We start from the raw sequence: 20,824 nt of genomic DNA, 5'->3' as shown, positions 1-20,824 counted from the left end.
CTCAAGCTGGCAGTGTCTGAACTAACTTTACGTGCGGCAAGTTCAAAGGGTTTGAGAACCTTGCACAACACAGAAATTATTCTCCACTGCAATTGACTAAGGTGCATTCTCGCTCCTTTCCCTATGTCATAGGCCATAGTGTAGCCTTGGCTGGCCTTTTTCTGCTCCTCCATCCACTGAAACATATTGAGGGTAGAATTCCACCTAGTTACTACCTCTTGCTTCAGCTGATGACAGGGCAAATTCAACAGTACTTGCTGGTGCTGCAATCTTCGACACGCAGTTGCTGAATGTTGAAAATTTCCAGAAATCTTTCGGGCCACTGAGAGCATCTCCTGCATGCCCCTGTCATTTTAAAAAAAATCTTGCACCACCAAATTTATTGTGTGAGCAAAACATGGGACATGTTCGCACAATATGTGTGGCATTGTCAGAAATCACTAATCCCGAGGAGAGTCCAAGTGGGGTAAGCCATTTGCAATGATTTCCCTGAGTTTTTCTAAGAGGTTCTCAGCGGTATGCCTCTTAGTGAAACCCTTTATGCACAGAGTAGCATGCCTCTGAATGAGCTGCCATTTATTAGATGATTCTGCTGCTGCTGTTTGCACTGTTGGAGGCAATACACCTACCCAGTGGGCTGTCACAGTCATGTAATCTTTAATTTGTCCTGTGCTACTTGACAACATATCTGTGGTTAAGTGGACAGTGGGCACAACGGCATTTCGGAGGACATTAATAAGGTTTTTTTAATGTCCTTGTACAGATTGAGAATTGCTATTCTAGAGAAGTGGAATCTAGAAGGGACACGGTAGCGGGGACACAGGACATCACGTACATAGCATAACAGTTGACTTGTGCTGCTCATCCCCACATTTGCAGAGGGCACACAAATGGTGGAAGAAGGATCCTCTTACAGCATTAGAAAAAAGTAGAGTATTAGAAAGGTCAGGCTCACACATGGCAACTGCGGACACACTTGGACTCTCCTCGGGGATCTGTGACTTTTCTGAGCATACAGTTGGTTCATGTGCCTTAGCGATTTATATTTTTTTGACACTTCTACAGGGAGAAGGGCTTACATCATCATAAGATGCAGAACCACCAGTCATAAATAAAGGCCAAAACCGTATCCTTTCCATGCCACTTCGTGTAGTAAATGGCATATTGGCAGTTTTCTGTTTCTCTGTAACTAACTTAGCTTTTCATTTTTTTTCTTTAACGCTGTAAAACACTGCTTGCTTGAATTTAGATGCCCTGACATAAGCCCTGTATGCCCTTGGGCATCTGCTTTAGTAGATGATGTAGATGGACTAGTATCGTCATAACTGGTGGCACTGGCAGCAGCTCCAGCACTAGTATGTGGTTCCTGCTCTCCTCTCAATTGATTGTTCTCCATGTTAACAAACATGAATGAAGTGGGGTACAGCACATACCTCAATTTGTAGCAATTTTAAATATTACACTGCGGTATCAATAACCTACAGTGTGACAATATTTTTACGAATACACTGCGTTTTCCACTTACAGTGTGACAATATTTATTATATACTGCGCTACCACTTACAGTGTCACAAACAATACGTGTATGAATATTACACTGCGGTCTGACAAGCAGCATCACAGTAAAAAATTATATAATATAGTACACTGGGGTACAGCACAAAAAAAATATATAGTATATTATTTTTTAATTAATTATATTATTATTAGCTTTTATTTTTTTATACACTGGGCACCCTTGGATGGACACAGCAGCCCCTGGATAGACACAGCAGCCCCTGGATAGACACAGCAGTCCCTGGATAGACACAGCAGTCCCTGGATAGACAGACAACCCCTGGATAGACACAGTAGTCCCTGGATAGACACAGCAGTCCCTGGATAGACACAGCAGACCCTGGATAGACACAGCAGCCCCTCTTGGATGAAGCACAGCCCTGACAGCCCGGGACTCAGCAATGAAATGGCGCCGATCACCGTGGGGGAGGGACTTTTATACAATCCAAAACTCGCGAGAATCTGACAGCGGGATGATTTTTGAGATCCGAGTTAGGCGGGAAAACCCGAGCCGGACTCAGATATGGAAGTTCGCGTGGGTCTGGTTCTCGGAGAACTGGACCAGCTCATCTCTATAATTTATCTGCAGCATTTAATTTGCTGAAAAACAATTGTTTTCTTTCATTTTTTCAATGTTATTAAAAAATGCAAAAATCAGCCAATACACCTCTATACATTTATCTAATGCCAATGTTGCACTTTATTGGGGTACAGGCTGATTTCTCCATTTTTTTCCACTTACCGCATGACCACTTTTTACAATTGCATTGAGCATCAGCCACTCATTAATTGAAGCTGCGGTAAACAAACATTTTACTGCAGCTAATTGAATATGCCCCTCATTGATCTGAAAAAAAACCGCGGTATAATTCTGTTTAAAACATATTACTGAAATAGGTTTAGCCCATGGGTGAGAACAGCACTGGCGACAATAGTGTTAAGGCAGGGGTGTTTTGAGGGAGGAGGGGGCCCGTGTGCAGCCTCCATGCGGACCCCCTCCTTTTTCCGGGACAGCAGTAGACCCTGGCTTTGTGACTGAGTCTACTGTGCATGCGCAGGTCTCCAGGAATATGGCGCCCATTATTCCTGGGGACATTAATACTGTGCATGCGCAAATCACTGGGAAAATGGCCACCACCCCAATTTTCAAGTGATTAAAGTCTGCAGTATCGGCCGACACAGTACTCAGGAGAGGTAAGTGCAGTATACTATATACTGTATATGGGTGCAGGGTGTGGTGGTGTGGGCCCTTCAGGACCCATGTGCACTGCACACCCTGCACCCATTATAGATACGCCAATGGGTTAAGGATGCCCAGAGTTTAGTGACATACTGTAGCCAGCAAATTATAATGATGATGCTGATTAATGAGAACTGCTTCTGTACAATTAGTAGGTAGGTAATAGGTCATTCACAAACTGCGGTTGAACGCAACCTTTCACTGCATCCAACTGACTGTGTGGCAGGACCGGATCAAGGCTTGTGGGGGACCCATTGCAACTAACTTGTGGGGGCCCCTACCAATAAATTATCAGGAAGTTTTGCTAGTGATAATAGTGCCACAAATATGTAAAACACACTGTAGTGCCCCCAGTTCACTTTATGCCATACAGATACCCCAGGCGATGTTTGCGCAGTTGCACAATTTTATTTTTATTGCGCATGCATATGAGTCACACTGCGCAGGCACCAAGATTCATTACACTTGGATGAAGTGTGATCGACAGGGAGCATTTGTGGGAGGTAATTCAAACGCAGGCGTGTCGCAGCTGTTTTGGGGGTGTATCTGTGACTGCGTGTCGTACTTGCCGACATTCAACTCCCTCCTTCCGGAAGGGAACTGAATGCCTACATAAGGTGGGGGGTGTGGCCGGGCAATGGGTCCATTTTGGGGGCGGGGCCAGGGGCGGGACAGCACAATCGCGTCATCGTGACCCCGCCCCTCCTCACAATGCCGAAAATAAAGGCATTGTGAAGCAGGGGGCAGAGCCAGGATGACACGATTCAGCGCAAATCGCATCATCGGGCCCCCCCCCGCTGCGGGGTATTCTAGTAAGTAGTTGGGGGGGCAGGCGGCAGCCGGGAGGCTTGCCTACCTTTCCGGGGGGTCGGGAGCGGCACCCGATATTCGGGAGACTCCCGACCAAATCAGGAGGGTAGGCAAGCCTGCTGTGAGTTCATACAGTGGTTTTGGCTCAGTGGACATTCTGTGTGATCATAGCGTTTCTCAGAATCACGCTGGTGCGACCAATGTGCAACCGATGTCACGTCCGTGTGTGCAAGCGGCAGAACTTGAGAAGCTGCTAGTGAGCGTCTCAATACAAATCCATGGGGCTGCGCCATTTGCACATTTCTGCACCATTGCAAACGGGATCGCAGCAGCGCATGAATTACCACCCACCTCTGGATCAGGACCCTATGTCTGGGAGCCCCCTGTGTGTGGTGGCCCCTGGGCGACCGCCCCATCTAACCTAATGTTAATCCGGCTCTGCTGGGAGGTACATGGCGAGTTTTGCTTTATTAGCAGAAATCAGATTATATGAAGGAAATACATCACTGTTGTCACTATGAAAATGAATGTGGGACTTTATGTAGGGGGTCTCCTAGGGGGTATATTTACTAAAGTGAGAGTTTTTAGAAGTGGAGATGTTGCCCATAGCAACCAGAGTCTAGCTATTATGTTCTAGAAGGTGCTAGTGAAATGTTAAGTAGAAGCTGATTGGTTGCTATGGGCAACATCTCCACTTCTAAAAACTCTCACTTTAGTAAATTTACCCCCTAGACTCTGGTAATAATTAGAGACGTGCAGGTCCATATTTCTGAAATCCGAACACACCCGTATTTAGGGGTTCCAAGTAGAAGTGGGTCACGGTTCGGATCTATTGCTGGTTCAGAGATCGGATTTAAATAACGAACTTGAGTTTTGGATTCGGACATTTTTGCTGTTTTTATTAAATTTTATCCGAATCCAGAACCAAAACCAAAACACGAAGATGAATCCAGATCCAAAACCACAGCACGGGGGTCTTCACACATCTCTAGTAATAATACTTCTCTGTTTCTCTTCCTCTACAGGAGGACATCATGTCATTTAAAAGAAGGTAAATATAATTTTATATATATATATATATATATATATATATATATATCTATGGATGTTATACATGTTTTCTTATTAACAGAGCCGTAACTAGACTTTTTGGTGCCCTGTGCCAGAAAGCATTGGTGCTCCCCTCATTTTTCAAAGGGACATAATGTACCCAAAAAAGGGCCATGGCCTCATGGGGAAAGGCCAGGGAAGAGATAGGAGAGGCCAGGAGATGCTGGGGATGAAATAAGAGGAAGCTACAAGCAAGAATGATAATAAACAGAAAATTTGACAGGCCCAAACAGCGCCCCCTGCCCTGTGGTGCCCTGTGCGATGGCACCGGCCGCACTACCCTAGCTACGGCCCTGCTTATTAAATACATGTTTTAACATATTGTTATTAACAATGCTCCATAATATGTGATCACATCAGATTATGGGCGGATGTACTAAACAGAAAATGCGGTTAAAACTGCATTTTCGGGGTTTTTACCGCATTTCCCATATGTACTAAGCACGCTTCATCCCAGTGGGTAACGCCATCTATAGACGTTACACAATAGAAAAGGGGAGTGAAGGAGAAAGATAGGGCGCTATATAAAGAGAGCTTCAGCCTATCCCACTAGGTTTCCCAATGAAATAAACAGAAAAAAGAAAATGTGCGTAGAAACTGGCGATGCTTTCTTATATCAGGGAAGGGGGTATGGAGAGATACTTATCTTAGATGGTGGTCGATCATGTAAATCTTCTAATACCCCAAATGTTCTAGACAAAATACTTTTCTTTGTATTCAATGCATCACGATTTCATATATGGAGATACAAAATAATACAATGTGTAGCATATTCTTTTTACACATGTAAAAACGGGTGACAGCGGTAAAAAACATTTATCCAGACAGCAATTCCAAACGATAAATAGATGTTATCAATAATGGGTGCCTCTTGTGTATATATGAATATATTTGATATAAATCCAAATTTCAAGGAAAAACGCACCTGACTTACAAAGGACAGGTGCGCACCAAACTTATAACGGTATCTTTTGGCAGGAATACAAATGGTGGATAGGTGGGAAAACACACCTAACTCACATAAATCGATGTAGTAAAAACCTGTAGCGGTATCTTTGTCGATGGGGTGTATGCAACCTCTAATCACAATAGATATCAACAAGCAGGATGTGATAAAAATAGCGTACCAATAGTCACTCTCATCAAGGTATTGGTAGTCCCATCTAGGTTTCTTTGTTTTCACAATAAAATGCAGTAAAATTGATGTCAGCATAGAATGGATGAGTAGAAATATAGGATACAGTCAATCCGGACATCCAAAATAGATCACTAGTAGAATGTAATCAATATCCACAGCTGGGCAGTTCCAAGGTGAATCGGGTCCCACAGTCCAAGTATACCTCAAAGTGGTTCTTTATGTGCTGGTCGACCACCATCTAAGATAAGTATCTCTCCATACCCCCTTCCCTGTTATAAGAAAGCATCGCCGGTTCTCCGCACATTTTCTTTTTTCTGTTACACAATAGAAGCGTATGGGCTGCTTATTGGGGCGCCCTCTGAGAGGGATCCAATCGGATCCCTCCCATCTCCTCCCGCGGGGCGCACGTCCTTCTGCGCATGTGCAAACGGACGCCAGAGGAACTTCTGTGTGTTAGAACCGGAAGCCCCTCTATCCAGGGGCATCCCAAAGGACAGTTTTTATCGGGAGAGCAGTCCTTTGCGATTTTAATTGAATTTCTTAGTACATTCCAGGGTAATTAACCCCGATATGTACCCGATGGGAGGCGGGATGTGCCGCATTGCAGATGCCATGCTTAGTACATCCCGCCCTGTCATTGACAGAATAATATGAAATCTGAGTGGCCTGAATTTCTCTGAAGGTGAGAGCTGAGGGATAGAAATTGGTATTGAGGTAAAAAAAAAAAAGTGTCTGGCTTTATATTGACAATTAAAGGGATCACCCACATGGGTTCCGGATTGTGGATAGACAGTAATTAGATAGATAGTAATTAGGTAGACATCAGATGTAAAAGTCAAAAACGACCAGTGATGCACGTGCACTATGGTCGTATTGGACATCTATCATTGGGCAAACAAGCTGGTCAAAACTGACGATAACGTCAGGGTCATCATGTTACCAGATGATTGATGAGCCTGCACTGAACGACTGAACGTTCAGTGCAGGCTCATGTCGTAATCGTCCTGTCGTTTCTAGTGAATACACACCCTTAGACAGACAAAGTTCGACAGGGACAAAAGGTCGACACAATTTTCAATTTTTTTCCTTTTAGGGTTAGGTTTTTTGGTTAGGGTTAGGCAATAGAAGGGGCGGTTAGGGTCAGGCACCTACCCCAACGGTTAGGCACCAGGAGGGAGGGTTAGGCAACAAGGGGAGGGTGAGGGTAAAGATTTGGGCTAGAAAACAAAAAGAACATGTGTCGACCATTCTTGTGTCGACATTTTGACCCTGTCGACCATTTGTACCTGTCAACCTTTTACATGTCGAACTTTTGTGTGTCAACCTTTTGTCCCAGTCGAACTTTTGTCTGTCTAACATCTGTTGTCTACCTAAACATTGTCTATCTAATTACTGTCTATCTCTTACACCACACCCCACCCACCCAGAATTTGCTAGCATAGGGTCAGCCCGCTGCTTACAAAATGCTGATTCTCTGCACTGTAGTTACACTCTGGCAATAGTAAGAAACTGAGCGGGGGGGGGCACAGGCTTCTGAAATAGCATGGTTAGGGTATGGCAGGAAACACATTTCTTATCTTCAATGCAAGGCTTATGGCAGATTGTGTGTGCAGTGAATGCTCAGCCACAATAATTTTCGATACAATGTCTTGCCAGAGAAACCAATAGTCATACAAACTTTTGAGGACTCAAGAAGTCCCTCACTCGCAAAGGGCCGCTCTTATCGGGAGAGCTGTCCTTTGCCTTCCGTCATGCATCCCACCCAGGGAGACACATCTAAAGGGGTCTGGGGAGACTTAGCATAAACCAGATAATATGAAGAGCTGGCTACACGCTGGACGGGATTACGTACTGAGGTAAGGACAGCAAATAAGCTGCGGTAGGTTTGGGAGATATACTGTATATTACTATAAAATTATTGGCAGACAGATCGTGTCATGGAGGTCAGTCCACAGGATGAACAGCTTCACCAGGGCTTGGTTTATTAACCAGGTAGAACACAGGATACAAGTCAACAAAGGGTTAATGCTGCAGGTACACAATGCAGGAATATGTTGTTACAGGTCCAACCAGGAAGGAGGTAACGCAGGTGGTGTGCGGTGTCTGGAGCACTTAGTGGTGGCAGTGTATGCGATGCCTATGTGTGGTGACACGGTAGCTGGCTTTATGGTGTGTCTATCGCAGTCTCCCTCAGGGAGACACTCAGGGGCATGTCCTAATCCTAGCGAGGAAGGCAGTAGCGCATTGGATCAGTGGCAGCGCTGTGACGTCAGCGCACCTCCGTTGATATGGGGCCCAGTGTGCAGCAGTGAGGCGAGCGCTATTCTCCACAAAAATGAGATATATGTATTGTTATACTGTACAGAGGGAACATTCTGAAATGACTCGGCCCATACAATTTATTAAAAATGTTTTAATTCAGAAGTACTGTATTATTTTACCTGTTCTTTTCTTCCCCAGAAGCAGCGGATCTCAGCACCCAGTCAGAGGTAACGTTGTTGTTTTTTTTTCCAATTTCATTCAGTTTTCATATTTTATAGTAAAAGATTAACATGGGAGGGTTACAGTATGTGAGAATCAGAGAAAACATGGGGGGGGGGGGGGGCAGAGACTCCTGTGAGAGGACACCAGGGTAATATCCATTAAGGTACCAATAAGTTAATTTTTAGGTGCTTTCTGCACATTGTGGTTTGGAGAATGAGCATAGTTTTATCAATCAGACAGAGATTAGGTGAGATTGCAAGATTAGGTCCAATATCTGTTGTCGACAATAGTTGTAATATTTTCATTAGTTACAAAGTTTCCTCTTTTATTAAAGGCATATTTAAATCCATCTTGTTGGCAAAGCCATATACTTGGAATGTGATTTGTAGCGGATATTAGTTACAATATTTGCATGTATCGTTTTACCAATCTGCAAGCGGCTTTTCTTAACCAGTGTTTAGTCCAATACATATTAATGTTTGCCATGTATACCAATCTCTTACTGATGGCTGAAGCCAAACTTTTACACACATCTTCTAATAACCTCTGTCTATATAAATAATAAAGCAATCGTACAAAAGTCATTCTCAGACAGCAGTGATTGAGGGAATCACTGGTTGCATGTATGTTAAGGGTCTATGGGCCTGATTCAGGTTGGTTCGCACGCACCCTGCTTCCTGCAAAAATATGCTAATGAGTGCAATCGCACGGCAACCGCAGCTCTATACCAAGACGCCCATCACTGTATAAAGCCTCCCGCAAGAGAGCGAAAATATCGGTAATATCGAGTAACATCGGAACCACCCGCGCACACTTGTGGTTGACCTGACCCTGCCACGGAAATTGCTAAACTTCCTGTAGCCATCTAGACCTCTGCCAGCGTATGCTATCGCAGGGGCTTACTTATGCACGCCCCCTGTAACGGCGTTTAAACGCCCAGGCACGCCTGCGTTTCTCTGACCACCACCACACCCCCCCGTCACCACCATTAAATGGTCACTTTCTGTCAATCACTGTGAAGACTGCGTGCTCACTGCGATCGCTTACCGATCGCAGTGGCCAGTTCACGCACGCGTACTGCGTCTTATATGCATACGCAGAATGCAAACATCAGCTGGATGCATGTGAACAGAGCCTTGTTAACCAACCCTATGTACTAAGCCTTGGAGTAAGATGAAGTGAATGGAGATAAAGTACCAGTCAATCAGCTCCTGTTATTTTTTTCAAACACAGTCTGTGAAGTGACAGCTAGAAGCTGATTAGTTGTCCAATGCTTAGTACATAGATCCCTTAATTGCCATTGGAGATGTGCGGTTCGGTTTCCATGGAGACTGAACACAACTAAACTAAGTGTCCCGAGCAGTGGCGTAACTAAGGGGGTCGGGTGGGGCTCGTGCCCTGGGTGCCGACGGACCGGCAGCCCACGCAAGGGGGCGCACAGTCAAAAAGTTGTGTTAAAAAATATAACGTCATTGCCACCCTTATACTAGGAGCGCTGTGAGGCAGTTTGCTGTGTGTTCAGGCACTGTTAAAAACTTTTACAATAAAACTTCTATGTTAAAAAAGTAATTAGGGTGCCACCTTTATACTAGGAGCGCTGTGAGGCAGTTTGTTGTGTGTTCAGGGCCTTCAGGTTCAGGCACAGTTAAAAATGTTTAATATATAACGTGTGTGTTAAAAAATAGTATTAGGGTGCCACCCGGCTTATACTAGGCATACTTACCTACTTCTGACATGTCCTTTCTGGGAGAAGCCCAGAGAGGAGATGCAGGAGGGCAGTGATGGGGGAGGGGCCAGACTATTCATGTCATTAGGCCCGACCTCCTTATGATGATATGCAGCAAATCACGCACATTTGAGTAGGGTGCAGGGCCAAATGACAAGATTATCATAAGATTGCATCAAGGCCACACCCCTCCCGATGGGTCACGGATTTCTCAGGTAGTTTCTCCACATTCTGCCAACTTCAATAGGAAGTGATCAGGATGTGAGAAAAGTGCCTACGCTTCCCGGGGTGTGGGGGGCTACCCGAAAAAATTCCCCCCCGGCAAAGGCAGCCATGCGGGCATACGCAGTAGCCCTGGCAGCACTCAGAGGACATCGCAGGGACAGGCTTCTTTCAAAGCTTATTATTATCAAAAGCAGCACATTAAAATAATGACAATTGTTTTTTCATTACACATAAACTTTCACCACATAAAATAGGGGAACTCACCGACCTCCTGGTAGTCAGGCACACATAACATACCTAAGCAGCTACAGAAGTGAATTACAGTGGAATATAAATGAATTGGAACTGGACCCATGTTGGTAACTGACTTATCTATGAATGGCAGAACAGTTCCGTTTACATTCCCCCCAAAAAAGTTGAGAAGTTGCTTGCCACACGTTGCCATACTTCCAGTTTCTGGTTAGGATGGGGCTAAAAGTGCCAAAGGCTTAATTCCTTCCTAGTAATTTCACGGCCAAATATAATCAGCAATGAATAGTTTGCGAAAGATATTTGAACATTTTGCTCATCTCTAGTAGAATACTTACTGATATCCCATATAATCCGCAAGATTTAAAGGGGAAATTTGTTTAAAGGTAAAACCAGGTTGGTTTTAAATTTTATTTAGTGTCTATCTTGCCGGAACTATGTTGGTGGCCACAAATTGTGGTCTATTATATTTAGGTCTTTTATCAGGAAAAACATTATAAAGAATTTTCACTGTGATGAGCCCTTCTACACAATGGCGAGTATCATACACCCTACACATGACAACTTAACAACATCACCTACAATCACTGCTAGGAGCACTGCTGCACTGGGTAACAAGTAGGGAAATGTCATGTTTTAGAGGTGTAATCACTGAGCTCCTCCTCTTACAGTCACTGCTAGGAGCACTGCTGCACTGGGTAACAAGTAGGGATATGTCATGTTTTAGAGGTGTAATCACTGAGCTCCTCCTCCTACAGTCACTGCTAGGAGCACTGCTGCACTGGGTAACAAGTAGGGATATGTCATGTTTTAGAGGTGTAATCACTGAGCTCCTCCTCTTACAGTCACTGCTAGGAGCACTGCTGCACTGGTTAACAAGTAGGGAAATGTCATGTTTTAGAGGTGTAATCACTGAGCTCCTCCTCTTACAGTCACTGCTAGGAGCACTGCTGCACTGGGTAACAAGCAGGGATATGTCATGTTTTAGAGGTGTAATCACTGAGCTCCTCCTCTTACAGTCACTGCTAGGAGCACTGCTGCACTGGTTAACAAGTAGGGAAATGTCATGTTTTAGAGGTGTAATCACTGAGCTCCTCCTCTTACAGTCACTGCTAGGAGCACTGCTGCACTGGGTAACAAGCAGGGAAATGTCATGTTTTAGAGGTGTAATCACTGAGCTCCTTCTCAGCTCCTCCTCTTACAGTCACTGCTAGGAGCACTGCTGCACTGGGTAACAAGCAGAGAAATGTCATGTTTTAGAGGTGTAATCACTGAGCTCCTCCTCTTACAGTCACTGCTAGGAGCACTGCTGCACTGGGTAACAAGCAGGGAAATGTCATGTTTTAGAGGTGTAATCACTGAGCTCCTCCTCCTTACAGTCACTGCTAGGAGCACTGCTGCACTGGGTAACAAGTAGGGACATGTCATGTTTTAGAGGTGTAATCACTGAGCTCCTCCTCTTACAGTCACTGCTAGGAGCACTGCTGCACTGGGTAACAAGTAGGGAAATGTCATGTTTTAGAGGTGTAATCACTGAGCTCCTCCTCTTACAGTCACTGCTAGGAGCACTGCTGCACTGGGTAACAAGTAGGGAAATATCATGTTTTAGAGATGTAATCACTGAGCTCCTCCTCAGCTCCTCCTCTTACAGTCACTGCTAGGAGCACTGCTGCACTGGGTAACAAGCAGAGAAATGTCATGTTTTAGAGGTGTAATCACTGAGCTCCTCCTCTTACAGTCACTGTGAGGAGTACTCTTACGAAAAATAATGAGGGGATTGTCCTACACCTTGTGAGTTGCAGAACTAGTGTATGCCTACCATTATTACTTATATTAAATGTGAGGAGGTACTCAGTATTCATGTAACTGTATGTGACATACTCATCCCTATTGCTTTCTTTAGCAGTGCTCGTAACAACCCATCCTACAATCACTGCTGGGAACACTGCTGTACTGGCTGACAAGGATGGAAAAGAATGTCTTTTACATACGACAAAATCACTGAGCTCCCCCCTCTTACAGTCACTATGAGGAGCCCTCCTACACAAAGTAATGAGGGGAACATCCCACCCAATCACTGCTAAGAGCACTGCTGCACTGGGTGACAAGCAAATGCCTTTTACACAGACATAGGCAGGGAACTCCTCCCTTACAGTCACTGTGAAGAGCACTGCTAGCTACCTGGTAATGGAAATGAGATGGTATAAATACTAAAGTAACAGAGCTTACAGTCACATTGGGGAGCAGTTCCACACACGGTAATAAGGACAATCTCCTACAATCTCTCTCATGACTACAGAGTACCTCCTAATACTGTATTTAGATGAAATTATAAATGTTAGGTACAGTTCTGCCAGGAATAGAGAGGAAAAACCCCAGGCTCTCCAGAAAGCAGACTCACACCTATAATCATGATTTTATTGTCTTCCAGAAGTCCCCAGACGATGAATACCTACAGGTTAATGAAGTACAATACGTAACTATCGACTTCGGTTCCAGCGAGTCAAAAAAAGAGGTGATCTCATCGGAAACCACCACATACGCCACAATAAGGACTGAAAATGACGACACCGATTACGATGTTGTTCTCATTAAATAGACTCTATAAGGAGAACAATGGTATAATATGCTGGGAAAAATGAAAAGGCATATTTACCCCAACTATATGTAAATTACTGTATGTGAGCATGTCGCAGGGATCCTTTGCTGAATATATCCCTTAGCGGTGCCATGCAAGCGTCCTTTCATTTGTTGTTGTTTTTCTTCATATTCCATCACTAGGGGGCAGCGTCCTCTGAAAGATTATTGTCAGTTACAGCAATAACTGCAAACGGGCCTAATTCCGAGCTGCACACAGAAGCGCACGCAGCGGCACGTATTGGTGGTCGCTCGTCTGTGCGAGTTTCTGCAAATACCGCTATTACCTCCTTCCTTGTGTACACCCGTGCGGCCAAATGTGCAAAGGCTGAGATGCCCACTTTTAGCGTCTGTACACGCAGTAATACCGACTGGGGTGTCCTTATATGCAAACATCGATCGCACCATCGAACCTTGAGCCAGCCCTACCGCTGGTGGTGTTTCTTCATCTGACAATGGCCTCATATGTTTGTGTCTGTGCGCCTGGGAACGTAGCCGCTTTCACGGATACGTCCACGACACAAGTATATTTGCTTTAATTCATCCAATTGAAAACCCTCATGGCTTATACGGAGTTGGAAAAAAAATGGGTGTACATTACTGTAAATTCAGAACTAGGATGTAAAAACAGAATCTTGGGTTCTGGATTACATGTAAACAGGTCCTGATTTTAGCAGATTTTATTAATTATACAGAAATCCAAAACCAATATCAAAACAGAAAAGTACCAAAACACAGGGATCCACGCACATCTCTAGTCTTTAGCACCTGCCTGATACTAATTGGGAAAGATACTCCCCCTAACAGGTGTATAATCGTTAATGTGCTGGTCTGCACGGCCCGTATTTGCATGAGAACGTCTCTTCCTGCCCCAGTCCCACCTCCCCATGGGAAGTGAAGATGCAAGCCAAAGGTGACTCTGCAGGTCCGCATTTGTGTGCACACTTGTATGCGCAGTGCGACATCATGCAAGTTATGCTATGAAAATGGGCGCTCGCCGTGCACTCAGTATTAGCCTCGTGTGTATAATCTTCATAGAAGACAAATTAATGTATTTAAGTTGTGGTAATGCATTCCTAGACCTCAAAAGGGTGGTTGGGGTCCATTGGGCTATGATAAAATACAGATATCTACTTACCTGTGGCCAGCTCCAGCCTTTGCTAACACTTGGCCTGTGTTTTCACCTTCCTCAGCACCTCATCACTGTGTTCAGCACCTCATTACTATCCTCAGCACCTCATTATTATCCTCAGCACCTCATTACTATCCTCAGCACCTCATTATTATCCTCAGCACCTCATTACTATCCTCAGCCCCTCATTATTATCCTCAGCACCTCATTACTATCCTCAGCACCTCATTATTATCCTCAGCACCTCATTATTATCATCAACCCCTCATTACTATCCTCAGCCCCTCATTACTATCCTCAGTCCCTCATCACTATCCTCAGCCCCTCATCACTGTGTTCAGCACCTCATTACTATCCTCAGCCCCTCATCACTGTGTTCAGCACCTCATTACTATCCTCAGCACCTCATTATTATCATCAACCCCTCATTACTATCCTCAGCACCTCATTATTATCCTCAGCGCCTCATTACTATCCTCAGCACCTCATTATTATCCTCAGCACCTCATTACTATCCTCAGCCCCTCATTACTATCCTCAGCACCTCATTACTATCCTCAGCACCTCATTATTATCCTCAGCACCTCATTACTATCCTCAGCCCCTCATTACTATCCTCAGCACCTCATTACTATCCTCAGCACCTCATTATTATCCTCAGCACCTCATTACTATCCCCAGCCCCTCATTACTATCCTCAGCACCTCATTATTATCCTCAGCACCTCATTATTATCCTCAGCACCTCATTACTATCCTCAGCCCCTCATTACTATCCTCAGTCCCTCATCACTATCCTCAGCCCCTCATCACTGTGTTCAGCACCTCATTACTATCCTCAGCCCCTCATCACTGTGTTCAGCACCTCATTACTATCCTCAGCACCTCATTATTATCCTCAGCACCTCATTACTATCCTCAGCCCCTCATTACTATCCTCAGCACCTCATTATTATCCTCAGCACCTCATTACTATCCTCAGCACCTCATTATTATCCTCAGCACCTCATTACTATCCTCAGCCCCTCATTACTATCCTCAGCACCTCATTACTATCCTCAGCACCTCATTATTATCCTCAGCACCTCATTACTATCCTCAGCCCCTCATTACTATCCTCAGTCCCTCATCACTATCCTTAGCCCCTCATCACTGTGTTCAGCACCTCATTACTATCCTCAGCCCCTCATCACTGTGTTCAGCACCTCATTACTATCCTCAGCACCTCATTATTATCCTCAGCACCTCATTACTATCCTCAGCCCCTCATTACTATCCTCAGCCCCTCATTACTATCCTCAGCACCTCATTACTATCCTCAGCCCCTCATTACTATCCTCAGCCCCTCATTACTATCCTCAGCACCTCATTACTGTCCTTAATCCTAACAATACTGAATTTGAACCTCTATACGCTCCTGCCTATACCTTCTAAAACCTGCCTATAAACCTCTAAGATTGACGCTTATTTGAGTATGCAGTCATACAGTAAATAAAAACCTTAGACTTAGAACATGTGTTTCCAAAGCACAAAGTATTATTCAAGTAAAAGTACAGTCAGTTACACGCTATGATCTAAGTACAATTTAGCGCAAGGAATTATACAGACCCAAGTACAGTATACATATGCATGCGCTCTGGACCAGATACCGGCATCAGCAAGAAACCTCCGTCATTCAGCATTCAGCAAGAAGACTCCAGACTGGGGTCACAACACACACGTTTATACTCTCACAGAAACAGACAACACAATAGAGAGGCTTGTTGCTAATACCATTGGTTCCCAGGGAGAGTGCATATGTTACAAGGCATTTAACAGGTTGATTCAAATAGACACAGTCCAGCCTCTGACAGCTGGTTGCCTCTGTTTTCCCGCCTCATGCAAATCCAAACAGTTGGTCATACAATGTACATTTCGGTGCTTTAAGTCTCTGCGGTCCATAAGTTGAGAATGCATGTTGCAATCTTCACACCGATGATACCGGGAAGCTGTTGAGAGGGTGCAGATCTGTATAATACCAAACATGGCTTACTTATCATGTATTAAACCTTAGCTACCAAATAACCTTTATTTCACAGCAATTATAATAAATGAACAAACTTGAATCTTATACTTTAAAGCTTATGGAATCTTTTATGTGAATATGTAATGTGAAAGTATTCGGGGTTTGATAAAAAGACGCTAGTTAACTTGGGGCAGATGCGTGCGCATGAAGCTAATAAACAGCGTTTTCATAGAGGATCTTATGCATTCGCTAATGTGCGACTATTTAACAGCGCAATTGTGCGTATTTATGTGTGTATGACGAATGGTGAAAAGATGCAATCGCATGATGCTAATAGTAACATCGCCATATGTACTTAAGTGTGAGTTTAGCTAAAATGGCGCTGCGGCCATTCGCAAAATGGCGTCTTGCGATCTCATTTTCAAGATGGCGTCTTGCGGCCATTCGCAAGATGGCGTCATTTTGATCTAATCTTAAGCTGATCTTGTCTCAGCCAATTATCCAGCTTCGACAACCCACCCTTTGATAGCGAACAACATGCTATCACAAAAATTTATTTTAGGCTTACACTTATATGTATATATTATTTAATGTTATTATGGGATGGCACAAGGTGGTTCTTAATCCATCAATAATGTGTCTCTGGGAGGGGACATAAAACTACTATTATACGCACACCGCGGATCTTGGAAGATCATGGGGGTGATGTGGGGATGCATCAATCCTATAAAGGCAGTCTTGAAGGGGAATTGAGACTTTACATTATTTGAGGTGTTTTAAAAGTAACATTTCAATAATACATTCTATGCATGTCTAAATATAATACATTAAATGATGGTATTTCCTAGTTCAGGGTTGTAATTCAGTTCTATATTTACCTCGGTATTCATATTGTCATTACTGACCACCATCATAGTTTCATTCTTTCGTTTTACTCTATTTTTACATTTTCCACACTTCAACACAATAGGAACACACCGGACACATATGCCAAATATTATGATGACAATCAGTGTAAGGATCAAGAATTTGCCTATGCTGGCGATCACTTCCTGGACCCATTCCCCTAGACCTGAGAACCATTTCACTGGGTTCAACCATGAGACCCATCCTTCTATCTTCTCCCCTACTTCAGCCATTGAAGCATTATGGTTCTTACAAAACTCCCATTTTAGCTGTATAATTTCATCCATCTTCCGGTCTATCACCTCCTTGGGGTCGCTGGTATCATTGGTGACTTAGGTGCAACACTTTACTCCAAATTGGGTGGCCAAAGTTACGCAATACCCTCCAGTAACAGCAGTTAAATAATTTAACACCAGCCTGTGTTGCACCAGTTCTTTCCTGTACGCTTGCAATTCTCTCCCTGTATACCTGAATGTGTCATCATACATCACGGTGATATTATCTATCAATTTAGCAAGTTCCTGAATATATCTAAAATTTAATGTACCCCGAGCGATCCTGGTGGGATCCAGTTCTACTAAAACTTGAAAACCAGTTGTCTCACTAATTAACTCAGTGGCTTCATGCACGTCACCAGGTATCATATTTCTTTTGCCTCTGTGCTCTGTGCTCATACTGCATGTGAAGATATGGTGACGGTGTGTTTTTATGTATTCCCAGCATTTCAACATGTGTGAGGGTCATAACTTCTGGGACTACTCTTCCCAGGTAACACAAACCTTCAGAACTCGGGGAGAGCCACTTTTACGCCTTTCTTCCACATATAAAATACACATTATCGGGGAGAACATAAGGAATGGTATGCATCATTATCATTAAACACATTTCCCTTGCAAACAATCCTATCTCAGGCTCTTCCATCTGGTATATGCAAGTTTCTGGTTCTATTATTTTAGCACAATAACCATCTGGTACCTTACCAATAATTTCTTTGGTGGAACTCAATGTATACTGGTACCTAAAATGTCTCCCACTAGATTTAATTGAGCGTAACAGATCATGATTTACGGACTCATTATCAGCTCTCTGTGAAAAGGTTATCATCTGATTATTCCCCATCACTTCCCAACTCCCGGGTTTATTGGGGTTGGTTATGTTCAAACACAAAAGTGATCTATCTACTTTGAATTGATAGAGTTTAAAATGAGGTGGTTTGGATGAGAGGAATTTTCCATCCAATGTTTTCCCTTTTTGCAATTCTAAAATTTCCGTGATATTCAGTGGAAATGGCACCAACACTACGTTATACTGTCCGTGGCACATGTGAACACACCCAGCAATCAGTTTGATTTAATACTTTGCCTACCATGCTATGATAATCCTCTAAAGGATACCCACCCCAGTACAGGTTATATTTAGGCTGGCACCGTTGAATACAGTTCTCATCAACTAGGGACCCACAAAGCTCACAAATACAGGAATCTTCAGACGATAAACTTCCACACCGTCCCCGAGTATCCGCAATAACAGCTCTCTTAACAATAACAGTACTAAGATTGGAAAGACACTCCCCTGATTGGCATTGCACTCCTCCTGATTCCACTCCATCAGCACTGCCATCAGCTCCCGTTTCCTCAATCGGTCCCCCGTCACAGACACTGGATATCCCCGGACTGACCAGGACGGTGAACACTCTAAAAGAGAATATGAAAATGAACACAGTAGGCCAGTCCATTGTCACAACAAAGACCTGCAAATGTCTTTTAGTTCAGGTATCTCACTACAACCTTTTGAATCCTCCCGGAACAAAGCTCGCGATCGACAGGTCCGCGTTATCAGCCTGGTCTCCGACTTGTTTCTCCACCGGTTGATTGACCTTTTTGCAGTGAGTGAAATGGACCGAGGTATCTCTCTCAGCCACCTTCAAAGATGTAGTACTTGTCAGTAGCACCTGGTACGGACCTTCCCACCGATCAGTCAAACAACCTGAACGCAAGAAATTTCTGATCATAACATATTCTCCTGGTTCAACATCAAGTCAGTTACTTTCAGGTATATCATTGGACAACAATTTCAGTTTCTGCTACTGCTGCTGTTTTAACTGCTTATAAGATACCTTACAGTTACCACGTTGTTACCTTTCAAGTCTTCCTGTGGACTTATAATCAAATGAGGTTGTCTACCGAACAGTATTTCAAAGGGGTACAGATTTAGAGGCGGTCTAGAAGTGGTCCTTATACTATGCAGGACCAACGGTAATGCTTCTGGCCATCCTAATCCAGTCTCTGCCATGATTTTACTTAACTTAATTTTAATAGTCTCTCTACCTTGGCACTGGCTTGCGGTCGGTAGGGGGTGTGAAGTCAGCTATTAATACCCATCAGCTTACACATATTTTGAAAAACATCACCTGTGAAATGACTACCCCTGTCACTCTCGATGATTTTAGGGATACCGTATCTGCATACAAATTCCTGAACTATTTTCTTAGCAGTAAACGCAGCAGTATTAGTGGCCACTGGGTAGGCGTCAACCCGATTAGAAAATACGTCAGTGCACACCAATACATACTTGAGATTCCTGCAGAGTGGTAATTGGATGAAATCAATTTGTATTACCTGGAAAGGTCCATCAGTCGGTGGAATGTGGGATGGTTCGGTAGGGATCGCTTTCCCTATGTTCTTCCTCAAGCAGGTCAGACAGGACATTGCTCTCTTTTCTGCTTGTGAAGAAAAACCAGGTGCGCACCAGTATGCTCTCACCAATTTGCACATACCTTGCTTTCCCAGGTGAGTCAGACCGTGTGCTGCCTCAGCCAGGCTGGGGTAATATGCCTTGGGGGCTATTGACTTACCTTGTCCGTCCCTCCAGAGCCCGGAGGACTCTTGCCCACATCCCTTGGACTTCCAAATGGACTTTTCCTGGATTGAACACAAATTTTGCACCTCAATTAATTTCAGCATATCAATTGTTTGGAAAGACATAATTTGTTCTGTTGGTGAAAACATTTTTTAGCCCTGCTGCCCATTTTGCAGCTTCATCGGCTCTGTTGTTGCCCAGTGACACCGGGTCACTCTCACATGTATGGGCTTTACACCTAATTACTGCCACTGTTTTGGGCAGGTGGATTGCTTTTAGTAATTGTTTATGTGTCTGGAGTGTGCAACTGGTGTGCCTGCTGCTGTCATAAAATTTGTCAGACGCCATAGAGCCCCAAAATCGTGCACCACCCCGAACGCATACCTAGAGTCAGTGTAAATGTTAGCAGACTTGCCTGCTGCCAGTTCACATGCTCTTGTTAGTGCTACTAACTCTGCCACCTGGGCTGAGTGAGGAGGACCAAGAGGTTCAACTTCTATGATGTCTGTGTCATTTACGACAGCATAACCTGTACATAATTCACCTGTGTCTGTTTGTCTATGACAACTCCCATCCGTGTAAAATGTCACATCTACATTCTCTAAAGGTGTGTCACGTATGCCAGGTCTAGCAGTAAAGGTCTGATTCAGATATTCTATACAATCATGCATATCATTATGTCCGCTGAACTCACTTCCCACCAGCAAATCATCTCCTTCCACCCTTTGTACATCATGTTGTACATAT

At 44.0% G+C, this 20,824-nt stretch overlaps 1 protein-coding gene across 6 annotated transcripts in view; it reads left to right on the top strand.

The window, feature by feature from the left end:
• The window catches only part of CUNH13orf46 (chromosome unknown C13orf46 homolog), a 50,375-nt gene extending 33,958 nt beyond the window's left edge, over positions 1 to 16,417 (top strand). For 2 of the 6 annotated variants that reach the window (XM_088462873.1, XM_088462877.1), the window contains exons 2-4: positions 4,633 to 4,658; positions 8,319 to 8,344; positions 12,971 to 16,417. In XM_088462873.1, the coding sequence (XP_088318999.1) occupies positions 14,157 to 15,449 (1,293 nt within the window). In that variant the 5' untranslated portion in view covers positions 4,633 to 4,658; positions 8,319 to 8,344; positions 12,971 to 14,156 and the 3' untranslated portion in view covers positions 15,450 to 16,417. Of the gene's footprint in view, positions 1 to 4,632; positions 4,659 to 8,315; positions 8,345 to 12,970 lie in introns of all 6 variants that reach the window. The other 4 variants (XM_088462871.1, XM_088462876.1, XM_088462874.1 and 1 more) reach the window with 3 other exon arrangements.
• The last annotated feature ends 4,407 nt before the right edge of the window (positions 16,418 to 20,824 follow it).

Source organism: Taudactylus pleione, unplaced genomic scaffold, assembly GCF_031769625.1.
Source record: "Taudactylus pleione unplaced genomic scaffold, aTauple2 ptg001279l, whole genome shotgun sequence".
Lineage (NCBI taxonomy): Eukaryota > Metazoa > Chordata > Amphibia > Anura > Myobatrachidae > Taudactylus > Taudactylus pleione.
Note: the sequence above shows the minus strand (reverse complement) of the source record. Positions and strands in the feature narration are given on the sequence as shown.